This window comes from Volvox carteri (genome assembly GCF_000143455.1).
Source record: "Volvox carteri f. nagariensis unplaced genomic scaffold VOLCAscaffold_61, whole genome shotgun sequence".
Lineage (NCBI taxonomy): Eukaryota > Viridiplantae > Chlorophyta > Chlorophyceae > Chlamydomonadales > Volvocaceae > Volvox > Volvox carteri.
Window position 1 is genome coordinate 635,838 of NW_003307604.1, and position 16,231 is coordinate 652,068.

At 55.6% G+C, this 16,231-nt stretch overlaps 3 protein-coding genes across 3 annotated transcripts; 2 read left to right on the forward strand and 1 right to left on the reverse strand.

Moving 5' to 3' along the window:
- Positions 1-3,278: 3,278 nt before the first annotated feature.
- VOLCADRAFT_97530 (uncharacterized protein) lies at positions 3,279-5,721 on the forward strand (the record flags this gene model as incomplete). Its single annotated transcript, XM_002956442.1, has 4 exons — positions 3,279-3,366; positions 3,877-4,001; positions 4,452-5,537; positions 5,683-5,721. The coding sequence occupies 4 exons, from the start codon at positions 3,279-3,281 to the stop codon at positions 5,719-5,721; spliced, it is 1,338 nt and encodes a 445-aa protein (XP_002956488.1).
- A 3,513-nt stretch (positions 5,722-9,234) lies between these two features.
- Positions 9,235-11,238, reverse strand: cnrA (centrin; the record flags this gene model as incomplete). Its single annotated transcript, XM_002956493.1, has 7 exons — positions 9,235-9,273; positions 9,771-9,835; positions 10,232-10,274; positions 10,438-10,546; positions 10,699-10,757; positions 10,904-10,934; positions 11,078-11,238. The coding sequence occupies 7 exons, from the start codon at positions 11,236-11,238 to the stop codon at positions 9,235-9,237; spliced, it is 507 nt and encodes a 168-aa protein (XP_002956539.1).
- Positions 11,239-13,151: 1,913 nt separating this feature from the next.
- On the forward strand, positions 13,152-15,522 carry VOLCADRAFT_44669 (uncharacterized protein; the record flags this gene model as incomplete). The annotated part of the gene is made up of 5 exons (XM_002956443.1): positions 13,152-13,341; positions 14,043-14,182; positions 14,479-14,664; positions 15,013-15,203; positions 15,462-15,522. Coding segments are annotated over 5 exons (768 nt in total), but the record flags the coding sequence as incomplete, so codon positions are not given.
- Between the last annotated feature and the right edge of the window lie 709 nt (positions 15,523-16,231).

The following is a 16,231-nucleotide window of genomic DNA, read 5'->3' on the forward strand; positions in this document are numbered from 1 at the left end:
CTGGGGCTACGTGGGGTGTGGCACTGCCGTACTCTGTGCGCTGCAGTAACGTTGCGGTAAGGTGGGGCGGCATGCCTAGACAGGGCATTGTAAAGGTCGGGGATCGAGCGGGTGAACGGGCTCAGACCCGCGATGTGATCTTCTTACTCCCTAAAGGGAGTAAGCACAAGCATACCTCCCACAGCATCAGCACTGCTGCAACAAGCGCAGCTCCCACCATGTTGACACTAACCATCAATTGTCACACGTGCCGCCCTAGCTACCGGCCTGTACGGATGCAGAAGGGGCCCCGCCGTTTTTCCGGCTTCGAGGAAGCCGACACAGCTTGTCCTGTCACTCCTACCGCTTCATGCAAACATCCGTGTCTCTTGTATCATTTTTGTGTTTGTCACGCTGTTCTGCCGCATTCTCACCTGTGCACACCTCGTCGTGCAGTCACACCAATGACACAGATGTGGATGGGTTGTGTGCTACGGTGAAGAAGAACTTCTGGGGCCTCTTCATGAAGCTTCAGCGCAATGGCGTCTATGCACTCGTGCACATACCGGCCCCCAGTTGCCCCGGAAAGCGACACGGCAATGTTAGTAGGACTGCTGTAGCTATTTGTTTGTATCACAATTTGTCGGTTTTTGGCGTGCAGTAACGTTGCATGTACAAGCAAGAGGCAGCTTGTGTGTGTGTTACATGGTTGGGGGGTGCGTGACCCCATACCTGTAAGACTACCCATACGAGCCGAAGGCCCAAGTGCAATACTACAACTCCTAAAAGCCACGGAGAAAAGGAAAAACACCGCACATCAGCCCAGATTAGCGTCCAAAGGGGGTAATTGAGTTTCGGTGAGCCCACATACGTTCCAACATCCTCGCCAGACGTGCGGGTTCCCATTGCATGGCCTCCAACATACTCTGTTGATGATCGAATCCCTCTTCAGAACGAATATCATTATAGGCTGGGCATTCCAATAACACGTGTTTTTCATCCTCAATTCGGCTATTAGTACCACAACAGTGGCAAAACCGCTGCCCCCTGGGAACATGGTACTTGCCCCTTCGTGCTCTGTTTGCCTCCAAAGCCCAGCAACATAAACGAAACTGCATTAGCTTACGATGTGCTAAACGAGGAATGAAAACCTTAGCATGTGTTGGCCACATGACGGCTGCGGCTCCCCAAAAGGGCAGCCCCATCCAGTGCTTATACTTCGCCATTTGCACTCCCGGTTGCTTCCCATCTGATGGGTACTCTGGTAAGACAGTCAGGCGCGTATGGTCCCAGCCACTCATCAAACGCTCTCTTAGTGCCGTTATTATCGCTCCTTCGGGTAGAGGTCTACTCAACAACCAGTCAACACGCTCCTTTACCCCCACGACTTCTTGCGGTATTCCGCTCCAAATGTTGCACTCCAAGAAGGAAAACAGTCGTAACATTTAGATTCCCCAAGCCTCCCATTCCGGGTTGGTCAGGGCATCGGTTATCTCCTGCCGTAAAACGGCATGAGCAATGGATCCCACTTACTTTTGAAGGCGGTTCCAGAAACGGAGAATCTGCTTCACCATGTAATATTGTAAGGGGAGTTCAGCCAGCTCCGCGTACAACAGCCTGTGGGATGGCCGTGCCGTCCCCACTACCTGCCTCATGAATAAAATCTGCAGCTTGTAATGATGTGGCGTTGGCAACGGTGCTGGTAGAGCACACGATGTTAATAACACGCTCTACTCCCGGTGCGTGTTTGATGCATGTGTTTGCCGGCATCGGAGCATCTTGGCATTGTTGTAAAACGTGGTGACGGTGACTGTGACTCCACGCCTTCCGGACAGTCAGGTCTCTACTATCCTTGAATCAACACTTTGAGGCCCGATGGGGTAACCTTGGACTGCCGATGCTAGCAATGTGGGAGGACAAGGCGGAACAGCTGCATGATGCCATTAAAGACCTGCGCAAGACTGCGGTGTGGACACCCTTGTACTACGGCGATATCCACTTACACGCCTTGCTTGTCTAGCGCGCGTGATCGCGCAAAGGCGGTACTTTTGACCACCAAGTTCCAGCTGCTGCAGGTGCAGCGTAACCTGTACCCGGCACATGTGCAGAGGTCGGCAAATAAGGCGGGTCCGTACTGCGGGTCCATACCACAGTACCCGCAGCCGAAATTCGGCTTAAGGCCCCGGCTGCGGGTCCTTAATGACCAAAATTCGACCAAAAAACGTGATTCGCAGCTTCTATTACGGCCCGTAGGGCAACGCGCTGGACTTGAACTCCGTGTTTGACTTTGAAGTTTTTAGGTTTAACGACCGAAATTATGCCCTCCCGCAGCCGTAGAAACCGATTTGCCGACCTCTGCAGTGTATGTGCATTTGTATTTAAAGCTTCTGGTGCAGCCGCATAATTTGTCTCTTCTTGACTGATTCATAGTGGCTGGAATGTTGTAAAAGAAGTTGTTTTGTTTAATCCAACCAACCAATCGCTCTTCTCATTCGCCATCCACCCAACTATCAGCTCCAAGATGACAGAACAGTTCATAAGGAAGGTATTTATCCGATGGGTTTGTGTAGGGCAAAGTAGAATCCGATCGCTAGGTGCGCTGGCAGTTGGCAGCTTCGCAAGTGCACGGCAGCGCGCGTGACTCTCAGACGCCATGCCAATATTGACGCCAGCTGACAATGAAAAAGATTTGATGGCGAAGCCAACGAAACTCGATGTTAGGTACTTGGAATGTCCGGCAAGACGGAGCCGGTTTACTGCCTCTCCGGGACCGGAGGAAGAACCTGATTCATACGCATCTTTGAAAGCCAGATGGACGTGCAGGGCCGGGGCAACATTAGCGAGTACGTGTTATCTGCACACACCATACGAAAGTGAACCGCAGAAAAGTTGGGTAAGAAACTTGATGGCATCATATCGCGATCTAACAGTACCCGTATGTGTTGCAATCCACAATGTCGACAACAACGGTTAGGGCCCGGCACGGGTGGTCGTCATGTTCGTTACGTACAGATCGCTTTGTTACTTTGACCGATAGCTTCAATGATGTATTTACACATAGTTATGATATGGAGTGCTTTTATGCATTGTTATTATAGTCCGAAAGTGACGGTAACCCTAACAGCTAAAATTATGTATCACGCCCTCAATCCAAAAGAGCCAGCCACCAAAAAATTAGAGGGATCTCCAACTTTGTATAGATCATCCTGTGGTGCAGTTCACGTGCTGCAAGATATAGCTGCATCTGTTAGATTGGTAGTTTTGCTTTCACCGTCGACATAGGCTAAGGCTTCAGATTCATGGAGGCCTATTATGCGAGCCCAGCTAGCCAAAGCGGAGAGCAGCCTGGAAGGCAGAGCTTGTTTTTGGCACCAGCATGGCTAATTGGTAAGTCGTTGAATGAGCCTGAGTATCGGAGAATTCTTGGATAATTGTAATCTGTCACAGACCACATGCGCCCCAAGCTTTCATGAATTTTAGAGCAGGCTGCCCGTGCGTCCCAAAGGGCCCCTGTAATCCTACAGGCCAGAGCGGCCCCTTGCCAACCCTTTCCAACCGAGCACTGCATTCGTGAGCCAAACCCCCCTGACGACTCATTCATGACTGCTGACATTTCCCTTTTGCCTCCTTGTGGGCGGTTATGCGCAGCCGGACTCCAGTAATTGGTGTTTTGACATCACCACCTGCTTCTTCTTGAAAATAGTTCTTCCTTCTTTGCGCATATTGCACTCCTGCATCCCATCACATTCCTGCACGCGGCTTCTTATAACGCTGTGCATTCCCATACCACGGCTGGCGCCCTCCCCGTCTAACACCCTCGTCCGCCACCTCTTTCCCTCTCCTCCTGCCTCACGCAAACTGGGGGCCCCCGCAACCACCACAATCTCTCTTCCCCAGCCTGCGGCGCGGGGGCCATCCTCGGCGGGTTCTTCATGCGGGGCACCCCCTTCAGCTGGCCACTAGTCATGCTGGGGGCGGGCGTGGGACTGGTGGGTGCCACCATGCTGTACCGGAACGTGATGGTGGGTCAGGAAGTGGGTGGGTGGGTCAGGGCGGCAGCGGTCAGGAGGGGGAAAGGGATAGTGGCGGGCCGGAGGGCACTCAGGTGAAACCATGTACTGGTTTACTGATGAGGACCGCTCCTCCGTGGTGAGGTGAAGTGAGGTGAGGTGAGAGCCCCCAAGGCGTCGTTCGCGCCAGCGGCCCCCCGCTTATTACCCTTCTTTCTCTGCCTCTGGTATCTTTTGGACTCCCCTACCTCGCTGCAAATGGCGACACGGCTCGATTGTCTGGTTTGGGGGGGTTACTCCCGGGGGGGGTGTTGTTCGCGGTGGTGGGCGGCCGACGGGGTGACGATGGCGCCATATTGGCGATGAGGGAAGAAAGTAATCACATGTACACCGGGCCGCCTCCGCCGCCTTGCTTCTCCCTAGCCTAGCCTAACTCCCCTCCCTACTCTCCCCTTACTGCAGAGGGCCCGTCGCCATAACGACGCGATCGCTGCCGCCGCCGCGGGTGGCGGCGGTGGCGGCCTCCCGCCCGGGATTCTGTCAGGTTTCGGAGCTGGCGGCCTCCCGCTGACGGCTGCCGTGAGGGCGCCGATGGACGGCGCGTTTGCGGCCGCGGGAGTTGGCGGTGTCGGCAGTGCAGCCGCCGCCGCAGCCGCCGCCAGGCGTCAGGGCTCGGTTGGGCCGTCGCCGGTTCGGCAGGTCCCCGCCGTGTATGTCGTTCTCTTAGAGAGAACCCAGCCCTTGGAGCTGTCTGCGGTGGCGGGGGCGGCGGCGGGGTCAGACGGGACTACGGCAGCAGATGATTCGGCAGATGATTCGCATCTTAAGTTTGAGGCCCGCAGATGTGGCTGTAGCTGCAGCCATTGCAACGACGGAGGCTGCAGAGGTGGCTGTAGCCGCTGCGGTGGAGGGGCCGGCCAATATCATGGCGGCCAGCGGGGGCCCTTCCTGCGGAGTGAGGAAGCCGACGTGGGTCCGTTCGCGGACGCCATCGCGCTAGGAGTAAAGCTTGCGGCGCCGTCCTCGCATGTACGGCGTATACGGCAGGGGGCAGCGAGTCGGGTGGTTTTGGCAGGAGAGGAAGACAGCAATTTGCCGGCGGATGACGATGGTGCACGTGCGCACGCTCGGCGGCGGGGTGGTGGGGTCACGGCCTCGATTGGGGTTGTTCCGCCGGTTTCGGACTCGGAGGGGCCGACGACATCCGGAATGCCAAGGGCTTCGCAGGGGACGCAGCTGGAAGGTCAGGAGGATGGGGAGATGGGAGAGGCGGAGGAGCAAGGTATTTGTGGGGCGGCTGGTGTAGCCGTTGATGATACGGCGGCTGCGGCTGCGGCTGCGTCGCCTGGAGGATTTGCGCTGGTGTTGCAGCCCCGGCCGCAGCTGCTGGGGTTTTCTGTACGGCTCCAGGAGGAGCTGCCGCCGCCGTTGCTGCCGCTGCCGCCCTTACCGCCGCGACAGGATCAGCAGGCGGCGCTGAACCCGCCTCAGCCGGCAGCGGTGCAGCTCCTTTGGCAGCAACACCAGCAGCAGCAGCAGCAGATGGTGGTAGGACTGCCCAGAGGATATTCGTCCGTACAGCAAGTACAGCAGCAACAGCAACAATGAATTCAACTTGCACAGCAGCAGCAGCAGCAGCAGGGGTCTTACCAGCGGCCACTGCTGACACCATTTCCGCCACCCCCCCCACCAGACCGGCAAAGCGACATGCGTCGCGCGGATGGCCTGTTAGCCCCGGATCCACCACCATCCTCGGGTTCGCCACAACCACCACAACCACCACAACCATCACAACCACCACAACCACCACAGCAATGGCAACAACAATAACAACAGCAGTAACAGTAACAGCAGCCTTCTCGAGGCACATCAGAACAGCTGCGGGGGTAATGTGGCTGGACACGGATCTGAGGGCCCCGGCTGCTGGGTGCTGGACAGTACATGACCCCGACCCTGTCGTACTCTGGTCGTACTGGTTCAACAAACTTAATGGATTTAACCCCGCCGACACTTTAGCTGTCTTCACTGCGCCGCCGCAATCACACAGAGGTGCTACGTGGGGGCATTGCGATTGGGAGTTTGCTGGGAGCCCTCCGGGTGGGGGGTGAGGGGTGTACGAGAGAAGGATGAACGGCTGACAAACTTTTGATTCAACTGAAATGGATTCATTTACTGAATGTGTGGATCCGAGCGGCCCACTTGTCGGTTCCGCTGTCACTACCCGCTGGCCGTGGTGTTCAACTACCGACAAGTACGAAAACGGGGTGTCAAGTACGGCGCAGGACCCGGCCAGGTAAAACCGGGTCTTGGCCGGTGACCTCCGCGATCGGTTGTCGCCGTTGGAGTCCACGATACGGCATGGCAAGGCGCTATCGACAGTGTCGTACAATGAAGGTTTTGTTCAGCCTGTGCAGTTCACAATGACCTTACGTTGCTGCCGCTCAGCAGCATTCACCCCCCTCTACCCCGCTCCTCCAACCCCCCCCGCGTCTGTCCGTGTCCGCGTGTGTGTGTGTGTGTGTGTGCCACACCCACACTTAAAGCTGGCCGGACAGGTGGTTAGCAGCTTCAGTGACATTTCACAACGCCTCTGCTGTTCCCAACCTACCTGGCGGGTTCCGTTACAACAGGGCCGTACAAGTTGCTGCTGTCATAATGAACAAGGGCTTGTTGCTCGATTAGATGGGTAGGTGTGTTTGTGGTTAAGAAACGATTAGAGGAATTCGTTCAGGCCCGTGTTGCTCCGGGGGCTGTTGGATTCTTTTTCAAAGGGATTTCGAATCGCTGGAGCACTGCGACCTGTGTGAGGTGGTGAGAGTTGGGTTAGGTGGACGGTATCCTCCTAGGGGGGTTTAGGAGGGCGGGCGGGATGTGAAATCGTGCGCTCTCAGCGTCTGTTCAGCCAACCCAGCTTTAACACGGCCGCCATCAGAGCGCTGAACCGCAAGAGGGATTTCCAGATGCAGCTAGAAATAATTGACTCTTTTTTCCTTTTGCGGGGGAGCTTTAAAAAGTATTGTTTGTTGGCGGCAGTGTTTTGGGACCCTAGTGGTGTGACCCAGTAGGTGGATGCGGCCGTGCTGCCATACGTGCTGAGAGGCTGCTTGGGGGGGGGCATTGGTCCTCACTTTAGCACTCTTAATGACGCCCATTGACTCTTATCATGAGTAGCATCTTGTGTGATGTATGTTTTAGCAATATGTTTGTTCCGAAGGCAGACAAATCTGCAAGGTAAGGCGCCTGTTTAGGATACAGGGCCGGGAGTGAAAGTTGGCGGCGTATGCGAGATGGGTCTCTGGGCCTCGCAATGGAAATGTACGAATGGGGACGGGGAAAATGAATAATTTGGGGGGAGGTGGATGGGGGAGCCGATGACGCACCTTGCACCATGTACGTGTTGCCTTGTGTGGGTGTGTGCATTATGTATATATGTGTATAATAAATGTGTACGTGGCCCGTTTTTCGCATGCGTGTGACCTGGCGTATCCCCCTTCCGCCCCGGAGGGAGAAGTGATGGATGCCCGTTAGTAGGCCGAGGGCCGAGTAGGCAAGACGGTGCAATAGCAGATCAGAACGCCCGGGCATGCTCTGGGAACGAATGGCAAATAGCGCTGAAGAAAGATGTTCAGAATTCCTTGGCTTCCTAGTAGGAATGGCTGTGTCATTAAGACTCAAACGTGCTTTATGTTTACTACTCAGTGAAAATTGCTTGAGATCCTCATTTATAAGGATGGGGGCTGCTTGCTGGCCATGGCGGGGCTGGTATGATGATGCTGTCCGGTCCACGCACACGTCCCCCTTAGCCGCTGTCGCTTAGCCATCAACGCCTTGCTCGCTTATTATTCAGTCATATGCGCATCCTTCCAGGTACGGGCCCTAAGCCCCAGATGACGGGGAGCCAGAACAGACCAACTCTAACCGTTCGTCCCCGATTCATCACTCCTCTGTGCGCACTCACATCCACACCTGCGCCCAAGAACACAGGTGCCAAAACACACTTCATGTGGAAACCACACAGGTAAGTGATAAAAGCACTGGAGCATGCTGCGCACGCGCAGTAATATAACCAGCTGCCGCCTTTGCCTTTGTAGACCGCACATCCACAACGCACCGAATCTCACAAGTGAATGCACACAAGTACATAAATCGATCACAAAGCGTTTCAGATAATATGGTCCATATAAACAAATACAGATTATGTAGTTTCTGATTGCGACAAATGAATTATAAACGTTAAACAAACAAGTCACATGCTGCAACAACAACAACAACAACAGGGGGGGCACCACACTCCCTCATCCAGCTCGTCATGCACGCCGTTGTTCCACGCAATGTGCTGCTGGGGCTGCAGCAGCAGCTGCTGCCGCGCGACAGGACGGCGACAGGACGGCTCCCCGAGGCCTGAGGCCCGTTGTGCTCCAACAATTGGTATACGTGATATGACATAGGGCCCCCGGGGGGTAGGGGTATCAGGATGCAGATGCCCCGGACCCGTCCTCTGCCATCAGCGACGTACAGGCCGCCACAAGCACACGCCCCAGCTGGTGCGATACACACAGCGCGTCGCGGCCTGGGGGCTCTCTGTATGAGGATATGATGTAATGGACAGCGGACAGGGGGCCCGAGGAGGACGGAGGAAAGGAGGTGCCCCTTCAGGCCCATGCCCACCTACCGGCCTGGTTGAGACCCCACACCCCCTCCTCGAGACGGTAGACTGTGCTGAAGGTGCATCAGACATCTCCAGGAAAGCTCCACATGATCCGCTACGCCCTTCTACGGCTTCTACGCCCTTCTGAAACCCCTCCATTTCTTCGACGGCAAGGCTCCGCAACGGACATCAAAATGCAGCCAATGAAAATGAACTGAGCACATCCAAAGCCCTTTCTCCTCCTGCTATTGCTGCAACTGCTGCTGTTGTCGCAGCTTCCAACGTTTTTCCCTCATCTCATCCTTTATTAGATCCGAAGATTGTCCTCAACCTCGTCCTCCTCCTCACGTCCTCCTCCTCTCCTCAGTACCCCTCCATAATCCCACTGATTCCAACACGGAAAGTTGTGTCCACCAGAGGTTCCCTCCCCTCCATCCGCTGCCTTTACCTACGCCCCCAGCCCCTCGCCGCTCCCGCCGAAAAGGGGATCATCATCATCATCACCACCACCACTATGCCGGAACCGGGAACCTCCCCAAGGTTGAACTGAGGCTTAGTTGAGCTGAGGCTTAGTGCTTCCTGAATTTCCTCCGCTCCTTAGAATAGCGCCGTCTTCTTCATGATGCGAATGAACTCCTGCAGGTGTTACGAAGGGAGACACAGCATGGAGCAGCAGCAGTAGCAGCGTTCAGCGCAGCCAGCCAGGGCGGCGAAACAAGTAGAGCGGGAATCAGGATTCGCGAGGTGATCACTATGTGGCCCTAGCTATGTGCCCCCTTCGAGTGGCAATCTCCCCAACGGTTGCGCAGCCAGGTAGGTAGGTAGGTAGGTAGGTAGGTGAAGGTAGGTAGGTAGGGGCGCAGGTAGGTAGGTAGGTAGGTAGGGGCGCAGGTAGGTAGGTAGGTAGGTAGGTAGGTAGGGGCGCAGGTAGGTAGGTAGGTAGGTGAAGGTAGGTAGGTAGGTAGGTGAAGGTAGATAACACGAAAGACAGCGGAAAGGGGAGAGAGGAAGGAAAGTACGGGGGCACAGAGGCAGAGACCTGACACACTGTTAATGAGAATGGATTTCATTCATACTGCCTACTTCTGCTACCATTGCTACCGCTGCTACCGCGCCTTCTCCGGCTCCCCTACCTCCTCATTGACCTCTCCATCCCCGTCGCGATCAGCCTCATCGATCATCTCTTGAAGCTCCTCATCTGAGTGTGAGTGTAATGGGGGGGATTTAGGTGCATGCTGGGTTGATGTACGGAGTGGGGTGATTAGGGTGGTTTAACAATAACCCTTGTTCCCTCAGGGTGGTGTACGGTGTACGGTTTGTTGGTGTGTACCGTGTGATGCAGTCGCCATCAGGGGAACCACGTTGCGATTTGGGCGACCCCGTGAACGGATGTATGGACGTGCTTATGAGGGGGGGGGGAGAGATTGACGTGTAGCACCATTGCCCACTGCAGCATGTAACCTCCCGCACCTACCCGCCGCCCCCTCACAGTAGAGGGAGCTCACCACCTCCCGGCCTCGCTTCCCCCTTTCCCCCTAAGCCAACAGAGCACGTGGAAGCGAGTTGGGTTGTTCGTTAATTGGTTGACGGTTACCTGTTAGGTTCTCTCCAAGCTCCTTGGCAACACGTTTCAGGTCCTGGGGGCGGTCCAGGGTGGGGAGAGGAGGGACGGGTTTAATGCAGGTAAGGTTTAATGCAGGTAAATTTATTGAACTGGTGCGGGACGGGAAGGTGGAGCAGGGGATGTATGCAGGGTTTAACGGAAGGGCGATGCCGGTGACGAACAGAGACACGGCGCACCTTGAAGGTGATGGTTCCCGATCCGTCGTCATCGAACAGCTTGAAGGCTTTGAGGATTTCTTCCCGGGAATCGCGCTCGCCCATTTTCGCGGTCATGAGGTTTAGGAACCTTTGAATTTGCATGTACAGGAGGCGATGATTAAGGAGGGATAGAGGGGTCATAAACAGAAAGGGGGTTCCAGCTCGGCAGGGAAGGGGTGAAGGGGGCGCTGCCTAGGACAACTCGTCCGCGTGTCTCGCGAACTATGTTCTAGAACTTACTCCTCAAAATCGATAGTTCCAGAGCCGTCCTTGTCAATATCAGATATCATTTTCTTGATCTGCAGGGTTTATGTTGAAGGCAATATTTAGGAGCCAAGCGGCCGCGCCGATGCGAAATGTATAGATGTGCGAATGGCAAGCTTTCGCGCCTAACCCTTGGCAGTAACATACAATATCCTTGAAAATAAGCTCTTCATGGACGTACCTCCTCCTTTTTTGGCTCGAAGCCCAGCGCCCTGGGTCGCGGGAGTGCATATGGGTAATAGTTTAATGCATAACGTATTTAGTTTAAAAGGACGCGAAACAATCCAGTCATTCGCACATCATTAAGACAATTGCAGGCTACTTCGATGCACGACCGATAGCGCTCCTTGCATACCGCATGGCCACCTTGAGCTCCTTCGCGTCAATCGTTCCACTGCCATCTGTATCAAACAGGTCGAATGCTTCTCTAATTTCAGCTTTCTGCTCCTCCGTCAGCCCAGTTCGACCGCCCTTCTTGTCCCGGCGAGCAGCGGCCACGTTCTTCCTGTAAGACATGGTGACGAATTCAACTATGACAGGTTTAGTGTCTTCAATAAAACGTGACTGCAAAACAAACAAGTCTCAAAGCACACACAGTTTCCGCAACGCAATTGGCGCCGAAACCCAGCCGAAAGGGCAGCCCAAGAGTCAGCCTTGACGCTTTCACTAGTTGTGGGACCGCACTTGAGACAAAACCTAATAACAATAACCTTTGATGCTTTCAAGGTTCTGCGCTCTCTACGCTCTTCTCCTCAATTGTTCGCGTCCGGCCACGTCCGGCCGCGTCCGAGCAGCAGTCGCGCGGACGGCCTTGGACAGCAGCTCGATGAACCGGCGCTCTGTGTCCTTTGCCCGAAGGCTTACTTCCCGGAACGCCCTGGACCTTCACAATTACGAAAAAGAGATATGGATCCTGCTAAGAATTTAAGTTACCGATCCAAGCACTTGCAGGGCCGAAAAGGGATGATAATCCGTTGTACGGTTTTATTTCGTCGCGGCCAGCTCAATGGCAATGGAGGCGCGAATCCAAATTTGGCTGTTAGAATTACATCTTTAAGCTGTTGTTGCTTCGATGGCAATCGTATCGTAGCATACCAGGCATGAGGCGTCGTGAGGCGGCAAGTACTGTTTGTGCACATCAAGTGTGCCGGTGGTGCAGCGATGAACTGTGGGAGTAATCTTAACAGTAGCTCGGAATTCGATAGAAGCCGTGGATTTAAGAAATAGGTAGACGCGCCTCTTCTGGGAGTCGTAAATCGTCCCTTGGGTCGCTGTTGGAGGCTGGCTGAGGCTGCGGTACTAGGCTTGCATTCTATTGTGCAGAGCTCGCGTAGTGATGATCAAAGCGCTTATGACGCTTTATAATGGGGATCCTGGGAACAGTTCCAAATCAGTACTTTACTTTCTGTCGCAATTCGACGTCCGCCCGCCTCGCCAGCAGGCTTTTAGCAATGCGTAATTTCCTTTCCAAAACGTGTTGGATGTGACCGACACTCATCTACTAGGCAATGGTAGCCACAGTAATAGGACCCGGCTGGGGTCCGGCGCTTTGTTGGTTTTAACAAAACGCAGCCAGGAGTGAAGCACGTGGCGCCACTGCGGAGTCAGTGGTCGTGCCCTAATTAAACGCTTAAAACACCCTCTTACGCAACCCTGCATTACCACGAGATTGCAGAAACACCATCAGCTAATGTCCACCTTTAACGTGTATGAAAATTCTTTATCAAGCTGAGCATTTAAAGGGGCATCACCAAAGCCGCTCCATAGTGTCCTTAACTTAAGTTATATACGCCCTAAACTCTGAAGGTTGAATGAGTCTACGGAGTGATTGATATATGTTCGTTGTGTAAGCAGCCCTAGAATACAAGGTGATGAACGCTCTGAAACCATGACCTTGAAGACGGTCTTAGCAGAGTATGTTTCTTAAAATTAACGATGTTTTTAATTACATATTTAAGAGTCTGCACATTTATTAAGGAGGAATACCGCAATCATGCCTTTCACTAACCCTGCGTTGCCATCGTCTTGGCCTCAGCCAAACTGTACACAACCCACTTCTGGTGTCAGACACCGACAACCTTTCAGTTCAACATCCAGACACCACCAATCAGCGCGCTCAATTGCGCATCATCGCATGCCCGCTGCTACCTCCGCCTTTCCATCAGCACCCACTTCCACCACAACGAACACCCTCAGCGCCGATTCTCCTGGCTCCATGCGCCTGTTGACCGGTTTATCAGAGGTCGCTGGGCGCTACAAGGTAAGCACGCGTGTGCGCCCCTCTCTCCTCAACCTCCCCCTCTCCTCAGCCACCCATTCCCTCCTTCCCCCGCCCTCGCTCACATCGCCCCACAACGGCCCCCCTCTTTTCCTCAACCATCCAACGCAAACAAAAAACAGTTCATTTCCCACCCACCCACTCACCCACCCAGGCGCTGTTGCTGGATCAGTTCGGTGTACTCCACGACGGCCGGGTGCCGTACCCTGGAGCTGTAGAGGCGGTGGCTGCGGCCGCCGGAGCTGGTCTGCGGCTGCTGGTCATCTCTAACTCCTCCCGCAGAGCCAGTGGCACTCTCGACAAGCTGGCAGCCCTGGGCTTCGACAAGCGCTGCTTCGAGGGTGGGTGCCTGGATGGGAGCTTGGGGTCGGGTGGGGTGCGGTGGGGTTGGCGTCGCGGGGCTTTGGAACTGATGGATGGACAGATGGATGGGTGTGGTGCGGTGGCTTGGTTTTGGCCTAGGGTTTGTGGATGCGTTGAGCCCGATATCGTATCGGAGGTAGCACTTCATTGCGCGTTGTGGGGCGTAGTGGGGCTGGAGGATGCTGACGTGTGTGGTTGTCACAATGCTGACGTGTCTTCTGTGAACAGTACAATGGGGCATCTGGTGAAGCTGGACTTGCTACGAAGCTACCCGACGTCCACCCCCCCACCGGTCTCGGCCGGTCCTCACTATCATGCATTCCATGAACTCCTGCCCTTCTTTTCTAATTTAAGTTTTTCCTTGTTTGTTATTTTTGTATAACATATTTTCGGCTCTTCCCCTTAACTCGTGCTTTGCTTGCGGACTTTGCTGATCAACCTCGTACCGCCCGGCATTTCTTGTTGTCGTCCCGCTAGGTTCTTCGTAAGGGATCCATCGAATGGTTTTTCCTTCTCGTCAAGCGTCTGTGCTTTGTCGTACACGCTAACTGAATCCAATTCGGACCTGAATCCAAATTGGATTTGATTCCGTGAAACCTGACTAATCGAATCTCTCAGGCCTGACCTCAAAATTTCCAAATGCCTGGATCCGGATATCGTACCTGGATTTGTTGATCAGGCGCGGTGACTAGTGGCGAGCTCACCCACCGTTACCTGACCTTGCGACCTGATCCGTGGTGGGCGGCTCTGGGCCCTCGCTGCCTGCACGTGAACTGGAGTAGGCGCGGACCCACATCGTTGGAGGGCCTTGGATTGCAGGTGGGCGGTGATGGGGGTGGGAGGACCTTGCGCGCAGGGGACCTTCCACCGCCCTGCCTGCCTGCATTCTTTAGTGCTTTTGATTTCCTCGCGCACTTTGCCCGGCTCGTTGGCCACGTTTCTGATTTGCACGCGCGTGTTTGTGTGTGGGGAGGGGGAGCGGCCGTGCGGGGCCCAGGGGCACAAACTCCCCAGACATCGCCCGTCACACCCTCCCTTCCCTCCATCTATCCTCCCTAAGATCCATCCTCGCGCCGGCCTTGCACTACTCCGTGCTTTTTTGCTTGCTTTCTCAGTTGGTGACCGACCCAGGGGACGCTGATTTCTTTCTGGCTCACGGCACGGAGGCTTTGTCCCTACCCGGGGGTGGTGTGTTGGAGAGGTCCCTGGGGGAGCTTGAGGAGCTGCTGCGGGGGGCTGCGGAGGCGGCTGCCCGGGCGGGGGTGAGGCCGCCGCCGCTGGTGGTGGCTAACCCGGATGTGGTGCGTGATGGTCAGCTGGATGGGGGATGGTGGGTGGGTTTTGACGTGGCGGGAAAGCTCGGGGATAATGACCGTGTGGGTGACCGCGGTCAGGTCCTAGGGAGAACCGAAAGTACCGTGCTCGTACAGCAAGCCCCCCACGCGCGCGCACACCAGGTGGATTTATGTCTGAAGATAATCTGGGTCGATGCGCCCTCGTTGTTCGTCAGGAGCGCTCTTGTGACCCGTGGGTCAGTTGGTGTTCATCTGTGGCGGGTCGTGATCGGCTGCTTTATTCTTCCCAAGCACTGTGCCCTACAGCACAACCCCTCCAAACCCCCGGGTCCCCCAACTCCCACCCCCCCCCAGGTCACTGTGGACGGCACTGAGCTGGTGGCCATGCCCGGCTCCCTGGCCGCCGTCTACTCAGCCGCGGGGGGACCGGTCGTGTTGATGGGTAAACCCGCCCCCCTCATCTACTCCGCGTGCGGGGAGCTGTTGAGGCTCCCCGCGGGGGACATATTGGCTGTAGGGGACTCCCTGGAGCATGACGTGGCGGGGTAAGGCGCGGGAGGTTGGGTAATTGAGGGGGGGAGGAGAAGAAGTTGTGGGGGTGACTAGGGCGAATGGTGGATCGAGAAACATCGTACCTAGTGGGGGTGTATGTGCTGTGCCGCCCTGTCCTCCTTATCAGCTCCGGATAGCTCATAGAGGTCCGCCAGTAGGTCCCTAGGGGCCCCTATTGCCCAGCTCCGGAACCACCAACCTGCCATTAACCCCCCTCACCTATCCCCCCACCCCCCTACACCTCCCCCCAGCGCCGTGGCTGCCGGCATCGACTGCTTGTTCATTGCGGGGGGCATCCACTCCGGAGAGCTACTGCGACCACCGACAGCAGCAGCAGCAGCGCCAGGGAAGAAGGAACTGCAACAGCATCAGCAGGAACAGCAGACGGGGGGGAGCACTGTCAGCCGACGCGATGATGGTGATGGTGCCGCAGGGGGGCGCGGAGGTGGTAGTATGGGGAAGGAGGGGGCAGCGTTAGAGGACAGAGCGGTGCAAGAGGTGGACTTGGCGGCGGTGAGGCAGCTGGTGGTCCGGCACTTGACAGCGCAGAAAGTGGGGCCGGGGTCCGAGGGGGCACGTGTGGGTGAGGGCGCGGAGGTGGGTGTGGGTGTGGAGACCGCGGCGCCGACTTACGTGGCGGCGCGGTTCGTGTGGTGACATACGAGTAGCTTCGTGAGGTGAAAAAGGTTTTTGAACGGCGCGTGACGTGTATCGCTATTTGCTGTATTGCACGTTTGCGTATTCTGTTGAGCATAGGAATTTTGCAGAGGCGAAGGGTTGGCGACATGTACCGGACCTCGTAGCGTGCGGGGAGGATGACCAAAACTCAACTCGTCTAGTATGCCGCACTTACGGTATTCTGGTTGTTTGCTTCCTAAGGGCACGGAGTTTGCTCAGGTTGATAGTCGGGAAACGGAAACCACGACCCGGCAAGAGAGCGCTGCACTTGGGGCGACGCAAAATCCTCCGTTAACGCGCGCAAATCATATTCCGGACCCGAGGTCGCACCTTGACTATTCAG